Here is a 25,715-nt window from a genome sequence, read left to right as displayed (position 1 = left end):
CATTCTCACTTCTGCTGGATTCCCTCCCTCCCTCCTCCCTCCCTCCCTCTCTTTCTCTCTCTTTCTTTCTTTCTTTCTCTCTCTCTCTCTCCTCCTCAGCTCCTGCTTTCCCCTGTTCCCTTTTCCAGGGACTTCATACCCACTAACTGCAGCCTCTCTTGCCACTGTGCCTCCTCTTGCTTCGGATGCTTCCTTCAGCACACAACCCCCAACCTGGCCTGCTCGCCTTCAGCTTCCCCTCCTTTGGCCTGGCTCCGCTGCTCTCCGCTCTCCTCGCACATCTTGGTGACCCCCTGAGCCAGGGGATTTGTGCCATGGCTGAGCAGGGCTTAGATCCCAAGTCCGAGCACGGCAGCGGTGGTCCGGCTGGGTCAGAAAGCACTGCCGCTTTCCAAATGGTTTCCAGGGGCTCTTCGAAGGTTTCTTTTATCCTGAAAAGCACCTCAGATTCAAGCCCAGTTTCAGAGAGCTCTCACAGGCTCTCTCTGATGTTAAATGCCTCATCGGGTTCCCAGCCGGGCTCTAACATGTTCTTTGCTTTTAGCAAGTCACGGCCTGTTAGCACCTCAGATGCCTCTGAGACAGATCAGGTTGACCAAGAAGGGGGGGGCTCTTTCTTCCTTCCTCACCAGGAGTCCAGTGCCACCACCTCATCCCTCCTTTCTTTTTCAGTAGTGCATTCAGGCTTGCCACGGTCCTCCATAGAGCAGCAAGTGGTTCCTAAGTCAAGAGGAAGCATAACTAGCTCCTTTGTGTCCATTTCCAAAACTGCCGGCTTAGAGGCCAAGCCTGCTCACAGATTAATGCCCCATCGACCTCAGTCTAGCATTTCCTCTATCTCTGAATCCCTGCAGAAGCATTTACTGCCCTTTTATGTAACCCCGGAACAGCTCCTGTCTGTGAAGGACTTAATGGTGGCAGCCTTGGAAAACGGCCTCAAGCAGACGGACAAAACAACCAGTTACTTACCTATGTTGCCAACTTATGTTTCTGCCTTGCCCGATGGTACTGGTAAGCGTGCTCTGCAGTCCATAGATTTTGGATTTCCACCTTATCACAAGGGCCAGCAACACAATATCTACTGACATTTTTTTTTAAAATACATTTTTGAAAATTAAAAATAAAAAACGAGATAGATGTAAGTTATTCTCACATGAGATCTCACAAGGAGGGAATTTGAATGTTACATTAATATTTATTATTATTATACAGATGTATACCAGCACACACATACCCCTGTAACATCATATGAAATTGCACAGTTGTATAACCTCCTCAAAAAGTTGCTCCCTACATCATTCCAGCTAGTGTTCATCACTACTGGGGGGCCAACTATTGAATGGCTATAGTGGTTAAAGCCCTGAGGTAGAAACCCAGAGACCATGAGTTTTCGTCGTGCCTTAGGCACAGAAGCCAGCTGGGGCAACTTTGAGCCAGTTCCTCTCTCTCGGCCCAATCCCCCTCACAGGATTGTTGTTGTGGGGAAATATGAGGAGGGAGCCTTGAGCGTACGTTGCCTTGAGTTGCACAGAAAAGAGTGAGATTATCAATCTAATAAATAAATAAGCTTGATGTGTAGGTAGGAGTTAATGTTTGCTCTCGTGTCCTTGCTGGGATTCTAATATCTAGGGTTGTATGTAGGAGCATGCACACAATTCCTTTCCCTGCTTGGAGGAGTGGGGGGGAATATAAATTATGAGCAAGAGATTATTTTTTTCTCTAGTATTTAGTTGTTTGTTTAGCCTGCATGCTGCCTATTCTCTAAGGCTGTAGGTGGATAACAAAGTCAAGATTTAAAATAATGCCCCTGCCCCAAATTCATATAAAAATAAAAAAATCAAGAAAGATGGTCCTGGAATGCCCAGATCTGGTAACCTACGCTTCACCCACAGTTAGTGATATTTGCTCACAGGTAGCTGGGCTGAGATGACAGACAATCCCTAGGATGAGGATGAAGGCCTTGGTCTCTGCATTGGGCTGTCTGGCTTGTTCATAGCAGGCAGAGGATTCATTCAGGCAGTACAGTCATGCAGAATACAGTTTGGAAAATTTCTGCCACCTCTGCATGCTTCTTGTTGAGGGTAGATCTCCAATAGAGAAGCAGTTCCTTAATGACTTCACAGTGAAAATGCATATGATTATCACATAAGCAGAATCTGCACTCAAACCTCTTCAGTGTGTGAAGCACTGTGGTAAGATTAGTTTCCAAGGCATTATTTATTTATCTGCAATGAATACTTTATGCTGCTTCAGTTGTCTAAATTGCATCCAGAAACAAATGGACAAGCAGTGCAGTTCCTGCAATATTGGTATTACATAATAATACCAGGTTGTCCCAGCTAACATGTTGGTTGTTGTATTTTTACTAGTTGTAGTTTATGGGTGGTCTTCAAGGACAGTCCATGTAGAGCACATTACAGTAGTCTAACCATGAGGTGACAAGGACATGAGAGACTATAGCCAGTACCTTCTGCTCCAGGAACGTTTGTAACTGGTATACTAGCTGAAGCTGGGCAAAGGTCCTCTCACTCTTCCAGCAGGAGCTGAGGATTCAGAAGCACCTCCAGACTGTACACTAGCACAACCCCATTCAGAGCTAAAGTTGGTATTGTCCCAGAGACAGCTGGTTTATGAACCAATTGCTACCGTTAAATCTCATACCAGACCCTTACAACCTTCAGGCATCGAGTCAAGAGTTCCATTGCATTTCCCAGATTGTTGTTGTTGTTGTTCAGTCGTTAAGTCGTGTCCGACTCTTCGTGACCCCATGAACCATATCGCGCCAAGCCTTCCTGTCCTTCACTGCCTCCCTGAGTTTGCTCAGTTTCATGCTCATTGCTTCAGTGATGCTATCTAACCATCTCATTCTCTGCTTCATTCTTCTCCTTTTGCCTTCAATCTTTCCCAGCATCAGGGTCTTTTCCAAGGAGTCCTCTCTTTGCATTAGGTGACCAAAGTATCTGAGCTTGAGCTTCATTATCAATCCTTCCAATGAGCAATCAGGGTTGATTTCCTTTAAGATTGACTGGTTTGACCTCCTAGCAGTCCAGAGGACTCTTAAGAGTCTTCTCCAGCATCACAGTTCAAAGGCATCAATTCTTCGGCGCTCAGCCTTCTTTATGGTTCAGCTCTCACAGCCATACATTACTACTGGAAAAACCATAGCTTTGACTATGTGGATATTTGTCAGCAAGGTGATGTCTCTGCTTTTTAATATGCTATCTAGGTTTGCCATAGCTTTCCTCCCAAGGAGCAAGCGTCTTTTAATTTCATGGCTGCAGTCTCCATCTGCGGTGATCTTGGAGCCCAAATAAATGAAGTCTGTTACTGCTTCCATTTCTACCCCTTCTATTTGCCAGGAATTGATGGGTCCAGATGCCATGATCTTAGTTTTTTTAATGTTGAGTTTCAAGCCAGCTTTCGCACTCTCCTCTTTCACCCTCATCAAGAGGCTCTTTAGTTCTTCTTCGCTTTCTGCCATTAGGGTGATATCATCTGCATATCTGAGGTTATTGATGTTTCTCCCTGCAATCTTAATTCTGGCTTGTGATTCTTCCAGCCTGGCATTTCTCATGATGTACTCTGCATATAGATTAAATAAGCAGGGTGACAGTATACAGCCTTGTCATACCCCTTTCCCTATTTTGAACCAATCGGTTGTTCCATGACCAGTTCTAACTGTTGCTTCTTGGCCCGCATACAGATTTTTCAGGAGACAGGTAAGATGGTCTGGTACCCCCATCTCTTTAAGAATTTGCCACAGTTTGTTGTGATCCACACAATCAAAGGCTTTTGCATAGTCAATGAAGCAGAAGTAGATGTTTTTCTGGAACTCTCGTGCTTTCTCCATGATCCAGAGAATGTTGGCAATTTGATCTCTAGTTCCTCTGCCTCTTTGAAACCCAGCTTGTACATCCGGTAGTTCTCGGTTCACATACTGCTGAAGCCTAGCTTGTAGGATTTTGAGCATAACCTTGCTAGCATGTGAAATGAGTGCAATTGTGCAATAGTTTGAGCATTCTTTGGCATTGCCCTTCTTTGGAATTGGAACGTAAACTGACCTTTTCCAATCCTGTGGCCACTGTTGCATTTTCCAAACTTGCTGGCATATTGAGTGCAGCACTTTAACAGCATCATCTTTCAGTATTTTAAATAACTCAGCTGGAATACTGTCATCTTCACTAGCTTTGTTGTTAGTAATGCTTCCTAAGGCCCACTTGACTTCACTCTCTAAGATGTCTGGCTCAAGGGCAGTGACCACACCAGTATGGACATCAGGGACATTAAGATCTTTCTTGTATAGTTCTTCTGTGTATTCTTGCCACCTCTTCTTAATCTCTTCTGCTTCTGTTAGGTTCCTGCCTTTTTTGTCCTTTATCATGCCCATCTTTGCACTAAGCGTTCCTTTGATATCTCCAATTTTCTTGAAGAGATCTCTAGTCTTCCCCATTCTATTGTTTTCCTCGATTTCTTTGCATTGTTCATTTAAGAAGGCCTTCTTATCTCTCCTTACTATTCTCTGGAAATCTGCATTCAGTTGCTTATATCTTTCCCTTTCACCCTTGCTTTTTGCATTCCTTCTTTCCGCAGCTATTTGTAAAGCCTCATCAGACAGCCATTTTGCTTTCTTGCATTTCTTTTTCTTTGGGATGGTTTTAGTTGCTGCCTCCTGTACAATGTTACGGACCTCCGTCCACAGTTCTTCAGGCACTCTGTCTACCAAATCTAATCCTCTAAATCTATTCATCACCTTCACTGTGTACTCACAAGGAATATGATCTAAGTCATACCTGAGTGGTCTAGTGGTTTTCTCTACGTTCTTCAATTTAAGCCTAAATTTTGCAGTAAGAAGCTCATGATCTGAGCCACAGTCAGCTCCTGGTCTTGTTTTTGCTGTCTGTATAGAGCTTCTCCATCTTTGGCTGCAATGTATATAATCAATCTGGTTTCGGTATTGACCATCCGGTGATGTCCATGTGTAGAGTCGTCTCTTGTGTTGTTGGAAAAGAGTGTTTGCTATGACTAGCTTGTTCTCTTGACAGAACTCTATTAGCCTTTGCCCTGCTTCATTTTGTACTCCAAGGGCAAACTTGCCTGTTATTCTGATTACTCCTTGACTTCCTGCTTTAGCATTCCAATCCCCTATGATGAAAAGGACATCTTTTTTTGGTGCTAGTTCTAGAAGGTGTTGTAGGTCTTCATAGAAGCGGTCAACTTCAGATTCTTCAGCATCAGTGGTTGAGGCATAGACTTGGATTACTGTGATGTTGAATGGTTTGCCTTGGATTCGCACTGAGATCATTCTGTCGTTTTGGAGGTTGTACCCCATTACTGCCTTTCCCCCTCTCTTACTGACTATGAGTGCTACTCCATTTCTTCTAAGGGTTTCTTGCCCACAGTAGTAGATATAATGGTCACCTGAATTAAATTCACCCATTCCTGTCAATTTCAATTCACTGATTCCCAAGATGTCAATGTTCAATCTTGTCATCTCATGTTTGACCACATCCAGCTTGCCTTGGTTCATAGATCTTACATTCCAGGTACCTATACAATATTGTTCTTTACAGCATCGGACCTTCTTTTTACTTCCAGATACATTCACAGCTGAATGTCCTTTCGGCTTTGGCCCAGCTGCTTCACTCTTTCTGGAGCTACTTGGAATTGCCCTCCGCTCTTCCCCAGTAGCATATTGGACACCTTCCGACCTGAGGGGCTCATCTTCCGGCATCATATCTTTTAGCCTTTTGACATTGTCCATGGAGTTTTCTTGGCAAGGATACTGGAGTGGGTTGCCATTTCCTTCTCCAGTGGACCACATTTTGTCAGAACTCTCTATCATGACCTGTCCATCTTGGGTGGCCTTGCATGGTATAGCTCATGGCTTCACTGAGTTACGCAAGCCCCCTCGCCACGACAAGGCAGTGATCCATGAAGGGGATTTCCCAGATAACTAGTAAAAATGTGTAACTGGGTATTATTGGCATATTGATGATAGATGAAATACCCCAGCAGCTTCATATATATTAAATAAGGTGGATGGGAGAGAAGGTCAAGCCCTGAGGCATCTCATACTGGAATACCCAAGGGCTCAATCCCTCTTCCTCCATATACAATGACTAGAACCACCCATTTAGGAAAGAACTGAGCCACCAAAGAAATGTGCTCCCAATTTCCAAACCTTATAGTCAACCTAGAAGAATACAATGGTCAGTGGTATTGAAAGCCACCAAAAGATTTAGTAGGGCTAGTAGGTTTGTGCTCCCCCCATCAAAAGCCTGCCATAGGTCATCAGTGAGAGCAAACTGCAGTTTTTATCTTATCCCTGGGCCTGAACCCTGACTGAAAATGTTCCAGATTATCTATCTTCCAGTCTTCTTTGTAGTCAATGGCTGTCAGCCCTTCAAGGTAGATCAAATTAGAAATCTGATGTCATGTAGGTCAGTACTACTTTTATTGTAAAGCTATAGAAACAGAATCTTGCAAATCTGAATGCACTTCCCCCCTCCAGACACTTGTGGGAAGCAAATATTAGGGTATCCTTGTTTCCCATTCCTTCTACAATTTGCCCTCTCTTTAGTCAATCTCAGAAGCAGGTATTATCAGAAAACATTATTTTATTTTATTTTATTTTATTATTTTATTTTATTTTAATTCACACAGTTTGCAGGAAACTTCCAGGTCTGACTTTCCCAGTTTTTATAACTACCATCCATCTTCTGTTAACATTCCACAAGTAAAATGAGTAGTTCACAACTTTGAACTATATTCTACTTGACAGCACATAGAAACTTTGTTGAAAAAACTGTCATAAAATTATCTGGGGGAAATTTTGAGATGGAAATAGCATCAGGCATGCTAGAATGTGCCCTATGTAATCCATGAATGAGCGAGTCAATATACAGATAAGATATAATGTCTGTGTAAATCCACTCTTAGATGCTCTCTATACTTTAATTGCAGCTAGCAACCTGATGTAACATCTTAGTGTGCATGTGTATGCAATGATGGCTTATGCCTCTGCATTAACAGCAGAGACAGATAGCATAATTTGTTTTCAAACACTTTCTGTCTTAGAAGGTAAAATGTTGGTTGTAATAAACACACTTTTGTTCCTCCATTGCAGGAGGAAAGCCATGTAAGTCTGTGGTGGCAAACAAATCAGGAATCTGGTAGCACTTTTTTGACTAACACACTTTATTGAAAGGCATAGACTTTCATGAGCTGAGCTACAGCTCATGAAAGCTTATGCCTTTTAATAAAACGTGTTAGAAAAGGTGCTACCAGGTTCCTGATTCTGTACTTTCTCTAAACGGTGTCCAGTTTTATCATGTGTATATGTGACAAATCTGTGGAACAGGCCTGAGGGTCTTTACTATTGTACAGCACTCTGCTATTCTAAATTTATGATAAGTGATGATAAAATTGTGATGAGCCTCTGTTGTTTTTTATAGGTTGGCTATATTTTGTATTCTTGGCATTTGTGATTGACATTCTGGACAATGAGTAATGTTTCCCCTCCCAAATGGGAAATAATCTATCATTGCTAATTATTTAATGTCTTTGGGTTTAAAATTGTGCATTGATTTGTACGGGAGCTGGGCAAAACTAATAAAACACCGAGAAACATCATCTTCTATCTAGAAATTGAAAACTGTTATTTGGCAACCCTAGGAAGATTGAAACACAGATAGTCTTGATAACTAAACTCCTGGACGTCTACATATCTTTTGCAGAGAGAGGGGATTTTCTGGGACTAGAGTTGACCACGAATCAGGTGAAAGTCTTGCTGTTACAACTGACAGATAATGTTGATGAACCAATGGTGGTAAAAAAAAAGGATTTCTCAATTCCGGAGAAGATTATGAATGGCAGTGGAGAGCAGGTACAGTTCTAATGGATCTGAATTTGTCAGCTTGTCTAATCCATAAATCCCATTTCATCTTGTTTAATCCATAATTACTTGTTATTATGATCTCATTGCTCTTCTGCTGTCTTCATTACGTTCCTCTTTTCTTTTTTGCTATATTTAAAAATTCCTTTCTTGATTTTCTAACTTTTTTTCCACTTGTTCCCACTTTTCTTAGCTACTCTCACTCTGCTCCTCTTCACTTTCTTGGAACTTCTGCTATGCTTTACTTTTGGAGTGCTTCAGGAAGGAGAAGGGAACTCAGAGGAACTGGAAGGTGAATAGTGGAGAGTTCCTACAAGTGAGAATCACCTGTTCTCACAGTGCAAGAGGACATGCTGCAAAATATGCTACCCTGCTTCTTCTGGCACAGCAGCTGAAGTTATTTGGTTCAGTTGAGAAGATTTCTGCAAAAGCCCAAGGGATCAGAGGAACCTAAGAGAAAACACTAATCTTTTATCAACACAACCCTTGCATATGGAAAGGGGCTGTGCACTTTTATTTTTAGGATACTGTGCATCCTACTAGGTCTTTAGCCCCTTGAAAAGTGTCATTTGGGTACACTTTGATTGTAATAATACACACACACACACACATTACACACACACATATAATATACTGTAGATATGTAATCCTTATATTCCCAGAGATCGTCAAAGAGATTCATATGAGTCTCTTTTATCTCCTGAATGTTTTTCTGTGCTCTTTCTTAGTGGCTTTCCCTCCACACATTCCTTCCTTTTTCCTGTATAATTTCTTCACACTTACTCAAGTTCTCCTACATATTAGAGTTAACAGCAGTAATAGGTTACAAAACTGGGCAGTGAAAAGCTTAATTCCTTCCTTCTTGATTTAACTTCCTACCAACCTGACATAGACGTGTCTTTTCGTCTTGCAAGGCATATATGCACATTCATATGCACACACATTACATAGATTAAAAAAATGAATTAAATATCCCCAATATATCTTTTTTTTTAAATCTGATTCAGTTCCCTGAGACTATTTTCTCAGATTTCCTAAAATCTCATCTAGTTTGGCAACAAGTTTATTTCTCTAGAATTTTAGCATGCTTACCTTTTTAGAGAAATTAGAACCAGAGAAATAAGCAGAGATAAGGGTAATGTAGTAATACAATTTCAATAGGGAGACAGGGGACAGCCCACTCAGTCATGAAACTCAGAAGTTGTTGTGAGAATAAAACGGAGTAGAGACATGTATAACTTGAATGATACACAGATGATGAACTAATAAATTGAAGATGATGATTCAAGGCATTTTTTTTTAAGTCATGTTACCTGATTCTGTGAGGTTTCAGATCTGGAAATTTAAATTGACCTTAAATTCTGAAGTGTACCATTTTGGAGGATGGGGACATAGTCTGTCTACTTAAAATGTTTTGTTTATTCTTTCAGGTTTTTGAATTCATGGCTCAATGCCTGTGCACATTTTTGGGTGGATTTAACTTGAACAAGAAATATTACCCACTGGGTTTCTCCTTTCCTTTTCCTTGTGATCATGTTACACTGAACCAGGTGAATAATTTGTTGACAGTACTAAACTATCTGGAAGACTAGAAACTGTGTTTTTTAATTGGCATTTGCTGACTGGGAAGGACGAAGAAGTAGAAGTGGGGTCTGACCACAGCTGTAGCCATACAACTGCCTCGCATGCAATAGCTCTAAAGAGAAAAGATACATGTGAGGAAGTGTTCTTTATATTCTAGTTGTCTTCAACCATTTCTACATTAATGTTTTATAGTGTCATGTAGCATCACCCCATCATTGTTGTGGCGATATAAAGCCTGTCTTCATTAGTGATATATCACCACAGCAATGGTTGCATGCTCTAAAAGATGCTATAAATCACTGGAGTGGAGAAAGTCTTGCTTAAAAGTGCTGGGAACAGAGCTAGCCTAGTTTGAGGCAAAGTGAGGAAGCAACATCAGCTAACAGATAATATGACAGAAAAAAATTAGGTGTCTGAGGACAGGACAACAAACAACCCAACTGCCCCACAGCCTTTATGGTACCTTGCTATTCTTGGGTGTGGTGGGGGACACCTATTGCAAATATTGAAATAAGATTCAAATGTCATTCCAGCCAGTGCAATTGTTTTCTTAAAATCATAGAATTGATAGGGGTCTCAGAGGTCATCTAATCCAGCCGCCTCCTTTGTGCAGGGTCTGCTAAAATATTTTGGACAGATAGCTGTCCAGCCTTCAGTGAAGGCCTCTAATGAAAGGGAACCTAGCAGCTCATGAGGCAATCTATTCCATTTGTTGACAGCTCTTACCATCCAGAAATTCTTCCTAGTATCTAACCCAAATCTACTTCATTGTAATTTCAATCCACTGGTTTTGCTCCTGCTCCTCTGTATGATAACCTTTTAAATATCTGAAGATTGCTATCAAATTTCCTCTCAGTCTTCTCTTCTGCAGGCTAAACACATTCAGTTCTTTTAACTGTTCCTCATGGGTTTGGTTTCCAATCCTATCACCATCTTGGTTGCCTTCTTCTGAACTCACTTGGGTTTGTCAGTATTTTATTTGGACTGCAATGCCTAGAACTGGAACAATATTCCAACTGGAATTGACAAAGCAGAATAAGTTTGGGCAATTATTTCCTGTGATGTGGATTCTATGCTCCTATTAATTCAGCCAAAAATAGCATTTATCTTTTTAGCAACTTCATTACACTTTTGATTCATTTTCTTATAATTTATTAGAACATCCAGAGCTTTTTTACATGTATTAACAAACTAGTTCTCCCCTATCCTATGCTTTCAGCTTTCATGTTTTTCCTCCCTAGATGCAGGACTTACACTTCTCCCTATTAAACTTCAGGGAGTTCAGCTTCATTTGTTCAGCCCACTGTTAAAGCCTGTCTAGACCTTTTTGAATCTTCCCTTTCTCTCCTATAATATTAGCCATTGTTCCTAGTTTTCTGGCTTCTGCAAGTTTGATAATCATCCCCTCAACATTTACACTTTATTACGGTCATTAATAAAAATGTTGAGTAGAACAGGGTTCAGGACAGAGCCTTGGGGCACTCCACTTAGTACTACTCTCCAAGCTGATCTGGAGCCATTTATAAGTTCTGTTTGGATGTAGTAACAGACAGTTATGAATCCTTCTAATAGTTGTGTCATTTAGCCCACATTTTACCATTTTATTAGTGAGAATATCATGAAACACTTTGTCAGATGCTTTGCTGGGTTCAAGATATGCTGCATCTATGGCATTCCCCATATCTGTTAAAACAGGAATTCTGTCAAAAAAGCAGCTAAGGTTACTCTGTGTGAGGGTTCTTTGTTTTCCAAGGACTGGACACACCACAGTGTAGAAGATAACTGTACAAAATACTGTATTGTAGCACACACCTTTCCTGTTGCCCTGGGTTAACTCAAACCTCCTAGGCATTGCCTAGGCATAAGTCTTTGATGGTTAATTCTTACAATAAATTAAAGTCTTAAAGTTTGTAAGGTGACATTCAACCTTTGCCTCCCTTCAAAAGGTGTTGCACTTGTTGGGATTAAGTGCTGCCTCAGTGTGGTTGCTCCTCTTCTGGTTGCTGCCAAGCTCCAGACAGGAATCACACCACAATGGGCTGCTTACCATAGCTTGTGGTCCTGGCAGTTGACTGATAACCCTCTTGCTTGTCTGTAATTGTCGTACATTCCAGATGTTGCTTCCCTCTTCCTCATCTACCTGTTGTGTTCTTCTTTTTCTCTCCTACACATCCACACTTTTGTAGGCTATGGGCCAGGGTGAGGTTTCCTATGGATGTCGGCACGTTCCTAAAAATGCCAGCATGTGGCTCAGTTAGCCAGACATCTGGAACGTTGGCATGGATGCTTATGAGAAAACTGTGAGGGTTGGAGGATGAATGAATGAATGAATGAATGAGCCCATCTCCTGGGGCTGTAAACTTTTACTGCCCTTTGGGAGAAAGGATGAGCTGAGCCTATCCTTGGGGAAGTGCGGGGTGGGGGGAAGCATTTCTTCCTGGCTGCAACTGATTTTCCCAACTGCAGACAGCAACCCCTAGCTTCATTCCCTCACACTCTGGCATAACCTATTTGTGACAAACCCAAGGTGACTTCTTTTAATTGTTGCATTCTTATGTAAGTGCTCACAAACATGATGTTTAATAATCTGCTTGAGGATCCTGTCCTGCACAGATGTCAAGGTGGCAGGTCTGTAATTTCCCAGATCCTCCTCCTTCCTGTTATGGAAGAAAGAAGGGACAACTTATGCTCTCCTTCAGGATTCTGGGCCTTGCCAGTTCTCCAGTTCCCAGGTTAGTTAGTGGTTTTGTGATCATCTCCACTAGTTCTTTCAGTACCCTGGCTTTTCTTTTCTACTAGTGTCACAGTTATGGCCAGTTAAGATATATACTTTTCACAGAAGTTAAAACATTGTGTTTCCTTGCCATCATCCATTACCAATTCTCCCTGCAACAGGTCTATAGCCTCTTTGCCTTTCCTTTTGTTTCTGACATACCAGAAAAGTATGTTTTGCTGTTTTGAGCACTTCTTACAAATCTCAAATCATTCTGAGTTTTATTTCTTGGACAGAAATGGAATCCCTACAATTTCTGGCAACTGCCTTATAACTTTCTTTGGTTATGTGCCATTTCCTATACATAACCCTTTTTCTTTTCTGCATTTAATCATTTAAAATGTTTCCTGTTCTTCCTTCATATAAGAATTGTTTGAGGTTTCATCTGCAGGATCTCCCACTTTTTATGTTGAATCTGTTCTCTTGAATAAGCTGTAGCCTTTCAGGTTATGTTCCAGTTGTGTGTCATCTCAATGAGTTTTGATGATGCCTATGACTTCATATTTGTCTGCCTGTATTTGGATCCCCTGTTCATTTCCCATATTCTGTGTTTTGATGTAGAAACATATGAGATTGTGAGTAATAGTCTCTCTGGTTTCCTGTTCTAGTTTCCTGCCAATTGCTAAGTCTGCCATCTACTCTCATGCTTCTCTCTTTATCTCTTGTGCTGTTGGCCCCAGTCTTTGCCCATATATTTGATTCTCAGCTTTTGTTACCCTCTCTCTTTTGATGTAGATTAATACCCTCCTGATGAAACTGGTGAGGTACCCACCAAACATGCCCTCCTTGGTCTTTGTGAGATGTAGCCCTTCTCTTCTTAGAAGTCCTTCATTCTTCCTTCAGATCAGGAAGCAAAACATCTTAGATCAGCCTTAAGTGGGAGAGTTTTGTTAGAGTTTACTGTTCTATACATTCTGTTCTGAAAAAGAGTGCTTGTAGGAAATAGCTTGGGTTTCGTAGTGGCCACTGGATATGCTGAAGAAAATCTCCCTCTCTGTTTATTCCCTTTAGTGTAAACTGATCAAATGGACAAAGGACTTCCGATGGCCAGGGGTGGAGGGGAAAAATGTGACCCAATTGCTCCAAACGACTATCAACGAGGTTTGCAAGGTTAGAATGGTAACTGGGTCAATGGCAGTGAAAACATGGGCTTCTGTAAGACAGAGCAAGAGAGCCACTTTTATTGTTCTCTTTCTTTTAACTACACCAGAATTACCAAATAGAGGTCCTTGCTGTTGTGAATGACACTGTGGGAGCTTTGATGCGCCATACTTCTGTTGTCAGGCCATGTAAAGTAGCGGTAATAATAGGTAAGCAGAAGCTGGGCACAGGTAATATTGCTGATCAACTAGAAGGATCATGCATGCCATACTTTAGGGTTTTTTTGCTCAGGTGTTGGCAATTTATGTCAGGCTGAAAACTTCTTAACTAGTATTGGACTATGTCCATAAATGTAGCAGGGGAAACCAGAAAGGTTTTGCTTTTCATCAAAACAAAAAGCACTAGCCATTGTCCACGGTAAGACAGTATCATAGATGGATTTAATATCTTAAATAGTTTATCAATTTCAAAGATGCTATCAAGGAAGTAGATAGCTTCATTTAGCTTTCACTTCATCTTGTGCTTAGTCTTGGTTGTAATTGATATTTCCTTTGCATTGTGCTTCTCCCCTGTTGTTTCTTCTCCTGGTAGATGCTGGCACTAACTGTTGCTATATGGAGGATACACAGTGCATAGCAGGCTTGCAGGAAACTAAGGGACACATGTGCATAAACACAGAATGGGGCTTTTTTGGGAATAATGGAGAATTGAATGAGGAACTAACAGAGTTTGACTTGTTGGTAGATAAAGAGACCATGGATCAAGGCAAATGCAGGTGGGTCACAGTAAAGGAAGTGAAGGCAGTTTTGCTATGAAACATTAACCTACATTGCCCTAGAGAAGAATCAGTGAATTAATCAGAGTTATGCCACCTGAGCACCCCAGTAAAAATCAGAACAGTTGCTTCAAATTCCATTCTTAAAGCCCCAAAGCTGTACAGATTGCACTGACAACAAATAATTAAACACCTGAAGTGTAATTTCAGGTGTTTTTTCATGTGATACCAAACAAATAAGTCAAAAATTAATGGGTGGGTAATATCTTTATTAGAACCAATCAAAGCAACAGAAACTCTTCATCAGGCAAAATATTGCAAAAAGAGAGATAGGGAAAAAGCAAGAAAGTAAAAAATTAGGCTGGGTATGTAATCCATGAACTCAGCGGTCAAAGCTTGAAGTCAGTGGCAAACCACTTCAATGTGCAACTTGTTCCCACTAAGCTAAAATATTGTTGTGTACATTTGCCTTGCTTTCCCCCCATCTCATCTGTACTTCCAGTTGCTTTTTTCCAGGATTTCTGATTTGCAGATCTACAAAAACCTGCCCTGGAACTAGGATCCTAGAATACAGAACTATAGTTGGTCCCAGGATTCTAAGTAAAAGTGACAATTCTGTTTCCATATACTTGCACTTGTTTGTTACTGTGAGATGAGACCTGTTGTTTTGTCTTTCTTAGCAGCAGGCATTATAAAACATAGCCAAGCTATCTTGTGAATTGTGCATAGTTTACCTGCTGACTACCCAGGATGGATGATTCACTGCTTCCACTCAAATTTCTTCTTTGTGCAATAATTTTCTTTTCTTATTGCTGCCAGGTTTGAGAAGATGACCGGTTCCAATTATGTGTGTGAGGCTGTCCGTATTATTTTGGCTAATCTGGCTGAGAAAGGTGAATTGTTCAATGGGATTCTGACTCCCTCACTATTAACCAAGGGGAAGCTGGCATTCCAAGACATTGTGGAGATCATAGAGTAAGCTAATCTTGTGATATCTGATCTTTGTCCTTATATTGAAAACAGTAGTAGAGTGAGATTTGGGGTAATTTACTAGTTTAAGCTTAGTCCTACACATGGCAATCAGAAGGAGTGAGCCTTTTAAATTTAATCTGTGATCCACATTTTAAAAATTACGTTAACTTCTTCATTTGAGTATGCTGCAGAATGCACAGATACACTGTTTATGGCATCTCAGATAGGATAACTGCTAGAATAAAATATTCTTATAGAAGAAGGTATCAAAGAAATGGGACTTTAAAGGTCATTCATAATGTACTATGAATTCTGTTTTATCAATTGGAAGAAGGGAATAGCAAAGCTGTGACAAAAAAGAGGATGGGAAAATGCAAAGCCATGTTTTTGTATCTACAGTACATTGTTTTCTCTGCATACACACATTGCTTTGTATTTCCTTGAGCCTTCTTTTTTACCTAAACTTCCATTTTATTTAATAGCATTCTGTTGCATCTCATTTCACTGCTGCACCTATCCTGGCTTGTTCTTGATTCTCTTTGCTTCCATCTTTTTTAAGACATCCCTCTGTCATCCACCTGAGAATGCTACTTTATTTGGAGGATATAACAATCTCAAATATACACACAAAAACCTCTACAGCATTATTATATGAGGTATCACATTATGTGTGAAATATTTGTGCATGTGTGTATCTTTACTAGAGTGACAAATCATGATTCAGGACAAGATTAAAAACTATTTTAGAACTGTGATATACTTGATAAACAAATCTATATGATAAGAATCAGCATTGCAAATCATCTCCTTATTGAAGAAGATACAGTAAGTGGTCCTTAATAAAAAGTAGAGAAAAGAAAAAACATTGGCTTTCACTGACATGGCTAAGCATTATGATACTCCAAAGATTATGTACATAGGTAACTTTTTTTAAAACACACAAGTCATTTGAAGTACAGTATTTTAATTGATATTAAATTTATTTGATATAATAATATTAAAAATGTATGTGGGTTCTAAGTATTTTAGCACAGATTTATAAATAGCTTAATGACACTTTTTTTCTTACCTGGAAAGTGGTTTTATGTATGACTTGTGTACTAATTTAAAGAAAGAAGTCACAGTGCTAAAAGACTGAGCATTTCCAAATTTGTTATTACTCAGGAGACTACAAATATACTCCCTCCTCCATTTCTTTTTTCTTCTTTTGCAGGAATTCCACCTGCTATTCACTTAATTATGCTTTAGGACAGCATATATGCTGAATTAACCATGGTTAATATTAACTAGGTTTTTTATCAAGATTTGCAATTCTTCTTCAAGACCCATTTAAGAGGGTACCTGGTTAGTATTTATCACAGTTAGTGGCAGTGTCGATTAAACATTAAACCATGATTAAGGCAAGAAAGTTAAATTGAATTTGCATTGGTAATATGTCAGCTTAATAAAAAGAGCACCTCTACCAATCCATTATAGCTAGAAGATTTATTGATTTCCATTAAAGGCAATAATAACCTTTGCTGAGGTCAGAACAGGTTCAGTCTTCTGCATGTCTCTCCTTTAACTCATATATATTTTTAATTACAGTGAAAAAATGGGCCTAGCCAAAACCAAGAATTTCCTTTGTCGTCTTGGACTAGTGGCAAGCAATCAAGATTGTTTCCATGTGCAAGCAGTATGCCAAGCTGTATTCACCCGTTCTGCCAGACTCTGTGCTGCTGGATTGGCTGGCGTTCTTACATGTATTCATGAACATCAGCAGCTGCCAGAGATGAAGACCTGTGTAGTTTTGGGTGGGGACATGTATAGGAGCCAGACACTGTAAGGAGCTGTATTGGACACAGGAACATTTATTTTCATCAAAACCAAAGGCCTACTAGTCCCACTATCTCTTTGTGTGTATGTGTGTGCCTTCGAGTCACATTTTGACTCCTGGTGACTGCCTGGACTAGTCCCTCTTGGCCAATAATTATTGGTATTATTGATTCATTAGCATGTTTTTGTTAACATTCTTCCTGGATTAGGGTACTTGTTCTAAAATGTCTTTCTACTGATGATTTCTCTCTCCTTCAACCTAGTAGCCAATATTAATTTTTCCTTATTATCAGCTTAGTAAGCCTGTCTAATCCTTTCTTTTGCTGTACAGTTTCTTGTGTTGGTATAAGTCGTGTTGTGTGTGTGTGTGTGTGTGTGTGTTAGAGAAATGGACCTATCCAGTTAAATATCTCCAAGCTTCAATTATTTCCTTTGGATACTTGGTCCCCCTAAGCTAAAGAGATTGTTTACACCATCTCAAAATATAATTTTTACCATTTTAAGTGATTTTATATTAAAATTTGGATAATGTAAGCAAGCCTATGTATGCATGTAAGTAGCAAATTTATCTACTCCTTTTTGAGCATGATATTTTTAGAAAGGGGCATAGGTCGAGAGAGTGATTGGACCAATACAATAGGTTACTTCCAGTCTTTGTCCTTCAAAAGCCTTGACATTTCTTCTCCCTCCAGGTATAACGAGATACTACAGCAAACCCTGAAACAGCTGGTTCCTGAGCATACTCTCACATTTATCCCATCAGATGATGGCAGTACCTTAGGGGCTGCCATAGTGACAGCTATAGAAGTGAGGCTTAGAAACCATCGAGAGGGACTGACCCAAGTTCTGGCTCCTTTAAAGCTTTCAGTTGTAGATCTTGAAAGACTACGGAACGCAATCAGACAAGAGATGGAGAACGGCCTGTCAAAGGCAGCTAATAGCTGTCTACGCATGTTGCCCACTTTCGTCTGCCATTTGCCTGATGGCTCTGGTGAGAGAAGGAAGCTGGGGAAGAGCTCTGTATCTAGAGAGGGAAGAATTTTGAACTGTACTTGTGGATTTCACCTCAGGGAAGTCAGGAGAAAATGTTCCATGTGACTTAGATCTTACCTGAGCCTGGTCATTTATTTGACCTGAGACTGTTGCTGTTTATGTTGCTGTCATTGCAAAGGGCACTGTAACCAATACAGAGATCTCCCAATTCATGTAGAATAATAGACTTAAACACTTTCACATGCAGGGCGCACTTTTACCTCAGTCTTGCACTTGAGGACTCAGTTATCATGTCCTACTGCACATATGTGAGGTGGTAGCTATGCTGTTCTAATCCACCAAAGGTTCAGCAGCAAACCACTAGCAGGTCTTAACCCATCAGCTGAAAACCAATGCGCTAGAGGGCAAATGGGATTTGCTAAATGACATGCTTCCTTTGACTCCATTTGTTAAGACTGGCAAGAGATTTGCATCACAGGAGAAAAGGGAAAAGTAGGGTTTACTTAAAGCATCCTAAAGAAGACTGTAAGTTGCAAAGTTCTGTCTCTTCCACTGAGGCTGTTGTTGTCCATATACTTTTTATAGAGCGAGGGGATTTCCTGGCACTGGATTTAGGTGGAACCAATTTCCGAGTATTGATGGTACAGGTGAAAAGCCAAGAGGAGGGTGGTGTGCACATTTCCAGTGAGACTTATACCATTCCACCAGAAATTACCCAGAGTACTGGGAATCAGGTAAGTGCAGGAGAGGGATGATATGGCTTTGGTTAATTAAGCATGAATGGGTTGTGGATTGGCTGAGTCCTGTGGCTGTGATATATGGATACTCTTTTCAGTATTAGGACTAGCATCTTTGCCTATGGAGTAACTTCATCTCCAAATTTATTTCTGCATCATATGTAACTTACCTCTCTTGTATTCCTACAGCTCTTTGACCACATTGTGAACTGTATTGTGGATTTTCATACTAAGCATGGGATGTTGGGACATGTCCTACCAATGGGTTTCACTTTTTCCTTTCCCTGCAATCAAATAAACCTGGATAAGGTATGAAACAGAATGGATGTGATCCTACTATGCAGGTGGTAGAATGTGTAAGTTTAACAGCTGGGGGACAGAATAGGAAAGAAACAAGAATGAACTCATGAAATATGAAAAGAACAGCATTGTGTTTTCTCTTTATTGTTTTTCTGTTTTTTAATTGTAAGCCACCTAGAATTGTTCTAGAGTTGGATAGCCTCTAAATCAACCAATCAAATAGATAAAAAGAATTTTTAAAAAAAGGAGATCATGATGTGGCTTCTAAATTGGGAAATCCAGCTATCCGTTGAGAATGCCACCAGTAATGAGTTCCAGGGAACTTTTCTCTGATCATTCCATTCTTTTCTTTTTGCAGGTGTTGATTTGCTATAATTCTGTAAAAGCACAGAAAAGCTATCCAGTTTTGTATTGGAATGTTTCTCAGCTTTATAGTTGCAAGATAGGAAGATAAGAAGATAAATGCTGTTCAGAATGTTGATTTCCTAAATCAGTCTTACCATATTTCCTGGCTGTTTGCTACTGACTTGCTGCCATTTCTCCCTGACAGCTAGAAAATATCCTAATGCTGGGGTTGGAAACCTTTTAGGGCATATTTGAAATTTTAAGAACATCCTGTGGGCATTTTTACAAAATGGCTGCCAAGGTGGCACAGAACATCAGTTTATCAGAAAGTACCTATTTAGGTTCCTCTCTATCATTCAGCATGGTGTGCACTACCCCAGTTTACCTTTACCCTTTTTAGATCTACACACCCAATAAAACCCTGAGTGGCTGCCACCTGCTATTTTTACAGAATGCCAATAGGGCTTGTATGGCAAGCTATCATCCAGTTTTTTTAAACTGAATGAATCTTACACTTCATTCAAGCTCAGGGAAAAGGTTCTGGTAGGCACCCTGCCTGTGAGTACATTTTTAACCATGGACACTATTTTGCCTACCCCAGGTTTAAGGCTTTCATTGAATAGCAGGTTATTTACAAACAGCTTGGAGACAGCAGATCTGCTGAACCATCCCAAGTGGGCAATTTCCCCTTTTTTCTTGGGTTCATAGGGCATCTTGCTGAGATGGACCAAGGGCTTCAGTGCCACTGACTGTGTAGGAGAAGATGTTGTGAATTTGTTGCGGGATGCAGTACAGCGTCAAAAGGTACATATGACAAGCAAAAGCAGTGCAAGAATATAAATAAAACTGATGTGTTTGACATGGGTTGTTCAAGCTCATTCACATTGATCAACACGGCGCTATACATGGAGGGAGTATATACCATATTCCTATGCAAACTATATACTTACTCACACTGATTTTCTTAAAGAAATGCAGCTTCAGGAGGGAGAAATTTAGAGAGGGATTTCTTATTAACTGTCGTATTAGCTCTCTTTGCCAAAAGTTGTCTTTAAATCTCACCTGGCTTTCTTCTCCACCAAGTAGGGGCTTATTGCATGTGGAATGGTCCAGAGGCCAAAAAATTTTTTTTAGGGAATCCAGCCAAAGAGGAGAAGGAGCAAGCAAAGAATTGGCTAAGTATGTCTCTTCAGATTTGGGTTTTCCACTCCCAATTCTTCCTCCCAGTTACTTTTCCCTACAAAAAGCAGTCTTTTCATATTAATTGTTTATGCATCCATATAGTTCTGCACACAGGGTTTTTCCCCAATATAATGACATCTCACATACGTTTAGCAGGCTGTGCATGCATTGATGAAAGAGAATATTAGACTATGCTTTTTCACCATGCTTTTGGAGCTTAAAACACTGTTTCTCTGGCTATTCTAACAAATTTTAATGTTAATTAATATTACCGGGGTTTTTTTTGCTTATTGTGTTTTGGTGTTTTTTAATATTTAATGTGAGGTGCCCAGAATTTATTGAACGTGGTAGGGTACAAGTTGTATAATAAATAAATATTATTGAGCTAGTTCTCCTGAATCTCCTGACTATAGTCTCCTTCTGGACTGCCAGGCAAGACTAGGTCTTGGGAGCACAGCTTAACAATGGTTCAGATCTTTCCGTCAAAGGCCTGTATCTGGAAAGTGGTGTTGGGAGACTACTGTTCAACATCTAGGCCTGTGTCTTATGATGTCCATCTTGCCCCTCCTACTATTTCAATATTTACATAAAATCAGTGGAGATTTATGGAAATTTTGAGAGTTATGTCATCTGTATTTCACGATGTCCAGCCTCACTGTGCCTTAACTTTAAATCAAAGTCTTGAATGTTGCCTAAGTTTGATAATGGACTGGATGAGAGAAAACAAACTAAAATTAAATCCTGGCAAGATGGAGGTGCTATTAGTAAAAAGGAAATTGGATTTGGGGATTGAAGGGCATCCTGTTTTGCACAGGACTGCAATCCCCTGAAGGAACAGATCTGCAATTTGAAACTGCTCCTTGATGTCAGATGTCATTGGATTCTCAGTGAGTCGTTGTGGCAAGGATTACCTTTGCACAGTTTTGTATGTCTAGTTAGTTGGGTTCCTCTCTAAACCAGTTAATTTTGGCAGTGGTTATCCATGCCTTAGTTACACCCCATCTTGACTACTGCAACAGTTCTCATGGGACTACCTTTTAAACATTTCTGGAAGCTGCATTTGAGGCTGCTAACTGGTGCAAGGTATTTGGATCATGACACCTATACTGCAAAATCCACACAACTTGCCAATCACCTATGGGCACAATTTAAGGTATTGATAGTGACCTTTAAAGCTGTAAACTGCTTACAGCCTATCTGAACCTTTATGAACTTGTCTGATTTTAATATTGGGAGGAGAGACCCTCTTGAATATGCTCCTGCTGTCAAAGGACTCTCTTTCTGGCACACGGAAGACACTATTCTCCTGGTTGTTCTATGGAATGCACTCTCTTGGGAGTTACATCTGGTTTCTGTCTCCCTCTCCCCCACAGATTCCCAGTGTGCAGGACATAGGATGCAACCTTTTTTTACCAGGGTTTAATTGTTAGATTATTTTAGTATTTATATTAATTTGTATTTATAGTTTTTTTATATTTTTATTTTTAGATTCTGTTAGTTACCCTGAACACTTGCCAGAACAGAAAAGTAGGATATACACAAACAAATAAATATTTAAGCCAAACCAAGTGGGAGGTTTGAATTGACTTAGTGATTGGTGTCATATAGTTGACTTATCGAGGTCAGTTCAAGACCTGGTAGCTGCATTCACCTACAATGGTGTCTGCAGAGGGGGTCAAAACAGGCAAGATGGCAGATATAGCATTGATATAATTTATCACAATTAGCATTGTGATAAAGCCCCAAACCTTTGCACGTGTGTGATGCTGACAGACATATGCAAGGGGCGGAGCTTGGATTATGTTGCTACAGCCACTATCTTGCCTGTTCTGACCACCACCACCCATCCACAGATGCTGCTGTTCATACAGAATATTAAACTTAGTTTTATCTTGATTAGCTTTTTTGGTGACTTAGTGTATTGAATGAACCCAGACCATCTGGTTAGTTTATAATTCAGTGTATTGTAGGAACTCAAACATAGATAAATTCAATAACCAGATTAAGCATGTTGTGCAAATGCAGTCAGTATATATAATGTGCCATAATTGAAATATGTCAGATGGGAAAGGTCACTGGCCCTATTCTCACAAAATGCTTAACACAATTGGCCACTAATCTGATCAGCACATTACACAAGCTGGTTCAAAAGTCACTATTTTGGGAACAAAATCCTTACTCATATTCTCTAAGAAGTGCTTGGTATCTCATGAACTTTTATACCAGGAAAACAGTGACAAAACTTCATTGTATCACTAATCCCATTGGCCAGGCAGTAGTGGATTTGGCTTGAGCACTACTCTGGACTAGGGTGTCATGGACTAGAAAAGAGTGAAAAGAGTGCTAGTGAGTTTATAAAGGTGAGACTTGTGTTTACAACTACAGTTTACCTCCAATTCTTTTCTTGGAGGACTGACTAGGTAGGATTTTAGAGCTGCTCTACTTTTTACTGAGTTATGCTTGCACAAAATGGGTTTATTGGGCGAGGGTAGTTTAACTTCTCTTCTCTGCCATGGTGCCTGCCTTATGGAACACTCTTCCCCCTGAAATTAGATTAGCTCCATCCTTTTTGACATTCCATAAGTCCCTCAAGACCTGGTTACATCACCAGGCCTGGGGCTCCCAAGGAACTGGAGACATGCTTAAATGGTTCCATTGCAGAAGTGGCTATTCTTATCCTCTCTTTGCCTAGAGTTTGTATATTTTGTTTTTATATTATTTATCTTTTAATATTGATTCTTATATTCTGAGTGTTTTATATATGTGTTGTTTTATCAGATTGCTGTATGCTGCCCAGCATTGCTTTTTGTGAGATGGGCGGCCATATAAATTTGATTAATAAATAATAAAGAAATCCTGGGCCATTTTGGGTTAAAACTTACTCTCACCTCCTGCATTGCTAATTGGGTTATGGCATTTACAGAACATACTACTCTGCTATTGATTCAGTGAATCTCATTTCATAAACAGAAGCATTAATGTCCTTTCACCAAATCAACTGGATAGTAGTGACAGAGCTGAGGAGCTCCCTTTAGGCCGATAGCACAGCACTTCCAATGTTAAAAGTGAAGGAAAAGAGGACCAATTTTCAGTGCGACAACCCTAATGGATCTGTGCTGGTTACTTGGTGACAGGAAATCATGTTGCCTGGTAACACATCTTGCTGTTTTCTGTCTCTCCCACCCTTTCTTTTCCTAGAATATTGATGTAGATGTAGTTGCTCTAGTGAATGACACAGTGGGAACCATGATGTCATGTGCCTATACAGACCCTAAATGTGAGGTTGGTCTTATTGTTGGTAAGTTTGTGGAACAGTATTATTTAGTTATGATTTCACAATTTATAGTCTGTCAGTAAAGTACCATAGGCGCTCTGGAACAGATCAGGAGGAAGAGTCTTTATAGATAGTAAGACTGTATAAATGAATCCATCTTTGAAGTTCAGGATGATATCTTTCCAAGTGCAGATTCTTCCTTCCAGTGTAGTATCTCTTGGTATGTTGAGCTAAGTGTCTTGTTACTCCAAGGCACTGCTCCTTAACATATAAGCCTATATTCCTAATGCATTTAAAATGCAAAGATAATTGGGCAGACTTTTTAAAATGTACTCTTGGCCCGCATTATTTTCTTGGTCAGAATGAAGGAAAGTATAATAGACCATTTTGAGCAATGATTCATTTCCATTCCTTATTTTATCTCAAGGAACTGGATGCAATGCTTGCTACATGGAAGAACTGAGGAACGTGAGCATTATAGAGGGTAATGAGGGCAGAATGTGCATCAATATGGAATGGGGGGCATTTGGAGATGACGGTTGTCTTGACCACTACATAACACCTTATGATGACAAAGTGGATAAAGAATCCCTCAATCCTAGCCAACAAAGGTGAGGCTGTGTAGTTTTTATTGGAGATTGGCGGGGTATGTGGTGATGGCTGCCTATAAGTTCTCCTAGTATGACACCAATTTCCATTTCCCACAGATATGAGAAGCTCATTAGTGGCATGTATTTGGGTGAGATAGTGCGCTATGTTCTGTTGGATTTAGCATATCGCAAGATTCTCTTCAAGGGTGATAAGTTACAAGTACTTCAGAACAAAGGCATCTTTCCCACTAAATTGTTATCAGACATTGAGAAGTAAGTATTTATCGAATCTTGCCATCAGATGTAGAATCTAAGTTTTAGTGCAGACCAAATCCCTAAAGTTGTCAGGTTTAGGTTTTACTATTCCATCTATGCATCTTTCAACCTGGAGTCAACTTATTTGGCCTTCTCATGTCTACCCTGGTCTCTCCTTTTAATTAACACTATATCTGCCCTAGATTCTAAATTCTGTGCGAAGTCAGTCAAAACAAGATTTAGAAAATAGGCAAGTTTGTATATGATTATAGAGTGATCATAGATGCATTATACATTATTTATTTGGAACTCTGGATTTTTCTATTTAGAATGTGCCAACTATTACTGATCACAGCTGATCATACAAACCTGCTAGGGAATAATTTCTTCAGAATAAGTACGTCTAAAAGGAGGCCCAGTTGAATAGAACAGATTGACAGAATCCCCATATTTCCACTTATTGTAAGGCCAGTAAAGAACAAATCTCTATCTCTAATTCTAATATTATTAAGTAACAGCCAAGGCCGCGAACATGTTTATAACATCCTGGAAGAGTTGGGGTTGACTGTTTCTCCTGAGGACGCCATGGTGGTGAAGGAAGTGTGTCATACCGTGACTTCACGAGCTGCTATGGTGTGTGCAGCTGGACTGGCAGCTGTTGTAGAAAAGATTCGAGAAAATAAGCGCATGACAAAGCTGGAGGTGACAATTGGCGTGGACGGGACAGTGTATAAGATGAACCCTTAGTGAGTTATTTTTCTGCATCAGATTTGGGGCAACATTATATATAAATGTAATCTTTGGGATATTTGGCGTTTGCAGTGTCAGCTAGCTTTATTTTGTGGAAGAAAAAAAGGAGTAAACACCAAGAGCCTATATTTCTAGGCAGCGTATATCTCAGGTGCTATGTTGCTGGCCTGGGGTTTGTGTGATTCTGGGCTAGATGTTGGTTCCTTTTGCCCATAGATATTATCTCTTTCTATCTACAGCTTTGCAAAAAAACTTCAGGATACAGTAGCTCTGCTGGCTCCAAATTGCAATGTCAAATTCCTATTGTCAGAGGATGGCTCAGGAAAGGGAGCTGCACTGATTGCTGCTGTGGCCTGCCGTACAAAGATCTCTTAA

At 40.1% G+C, this 25,715-nt stretch overlaps 1 protein-coding gene across 1 annotated transcript; it reads left to right on the top strand.

The window, feature by feature from the left end:
* The first annotated feature begins 314 nt into the window (after positions 1-314).
* On the top strand, positions 315-25,715 carry HK3 (hexokinase 3). The gene is made up of 17 exons (XM_088134685.1): positions 315-1,011; positions 7,737-7,885; positions 9,325-9,444; positions 13,263-13,361; positions 13,462-13,561; positions 13,944-14,127; positions 14,947-15,102; positions 16,687-16,920; positions 17,607-17,905; positions 18,493-18,641; positions 18,834-18,953; positions 19,998-20,093; positions 23,670-23,769; positions 24,173-24,356; positions 24,453-24,608; positions 25,103-25,336; positions 25,580-25,715. Exons 1-17 carry the CDS (start codon positions 315-317, stop codon positions 25,713-25,715), a joined length of 3,213 nt encoding a protein of 1,070 aa, XP_087990811.1.

The sequence above is a fragment of the Python bivittatus genome, unplaced genomic scaffold (assembly GCF_059951505.1).
Source record: "Python bivittatus isolate LINGU-HERP-01145 unplaced genomic scaffold, Pbiv_v1 ctg000080_np1212, whole genome shotgun sequence".
Lineage (NCBI taxonomy): Eukaryota > Metazoa > Chordata > Lepidosauria > Squamata > Pythonidae > Python > Python bivittatus.
This window is presented reverse-complemented; position numbering and strand designations above follow the sequence as displayed.

What these genes read in the sequence shown, in the direction of transcription:
- HK3 (XM_088134685.1), top strand. Translation starts at nt 315, where the DNA reads ATGGCTGAGCAGGGCTTAGATCCCAAGTCCGAGCACGGCAGCGGTGGT. An exon ending in ATCATGTTACACTGAACCAG is followed by an intron (nt 9,445 to 13,262) that starts GTGAATAATTTG and finishes TATTCCCTTTAG; the next exon opens with TGTAAACTGATCAAATGGAC. An exon ending in ATGGATCAAGGCAAATGCAG is followed by an intron (nt 14,128 to 14,946) that starts GTGGGTCACAGT and finishes TATTGCTGCCAG; the next exon opens with GTTTGAGAAGATGACCGGTT.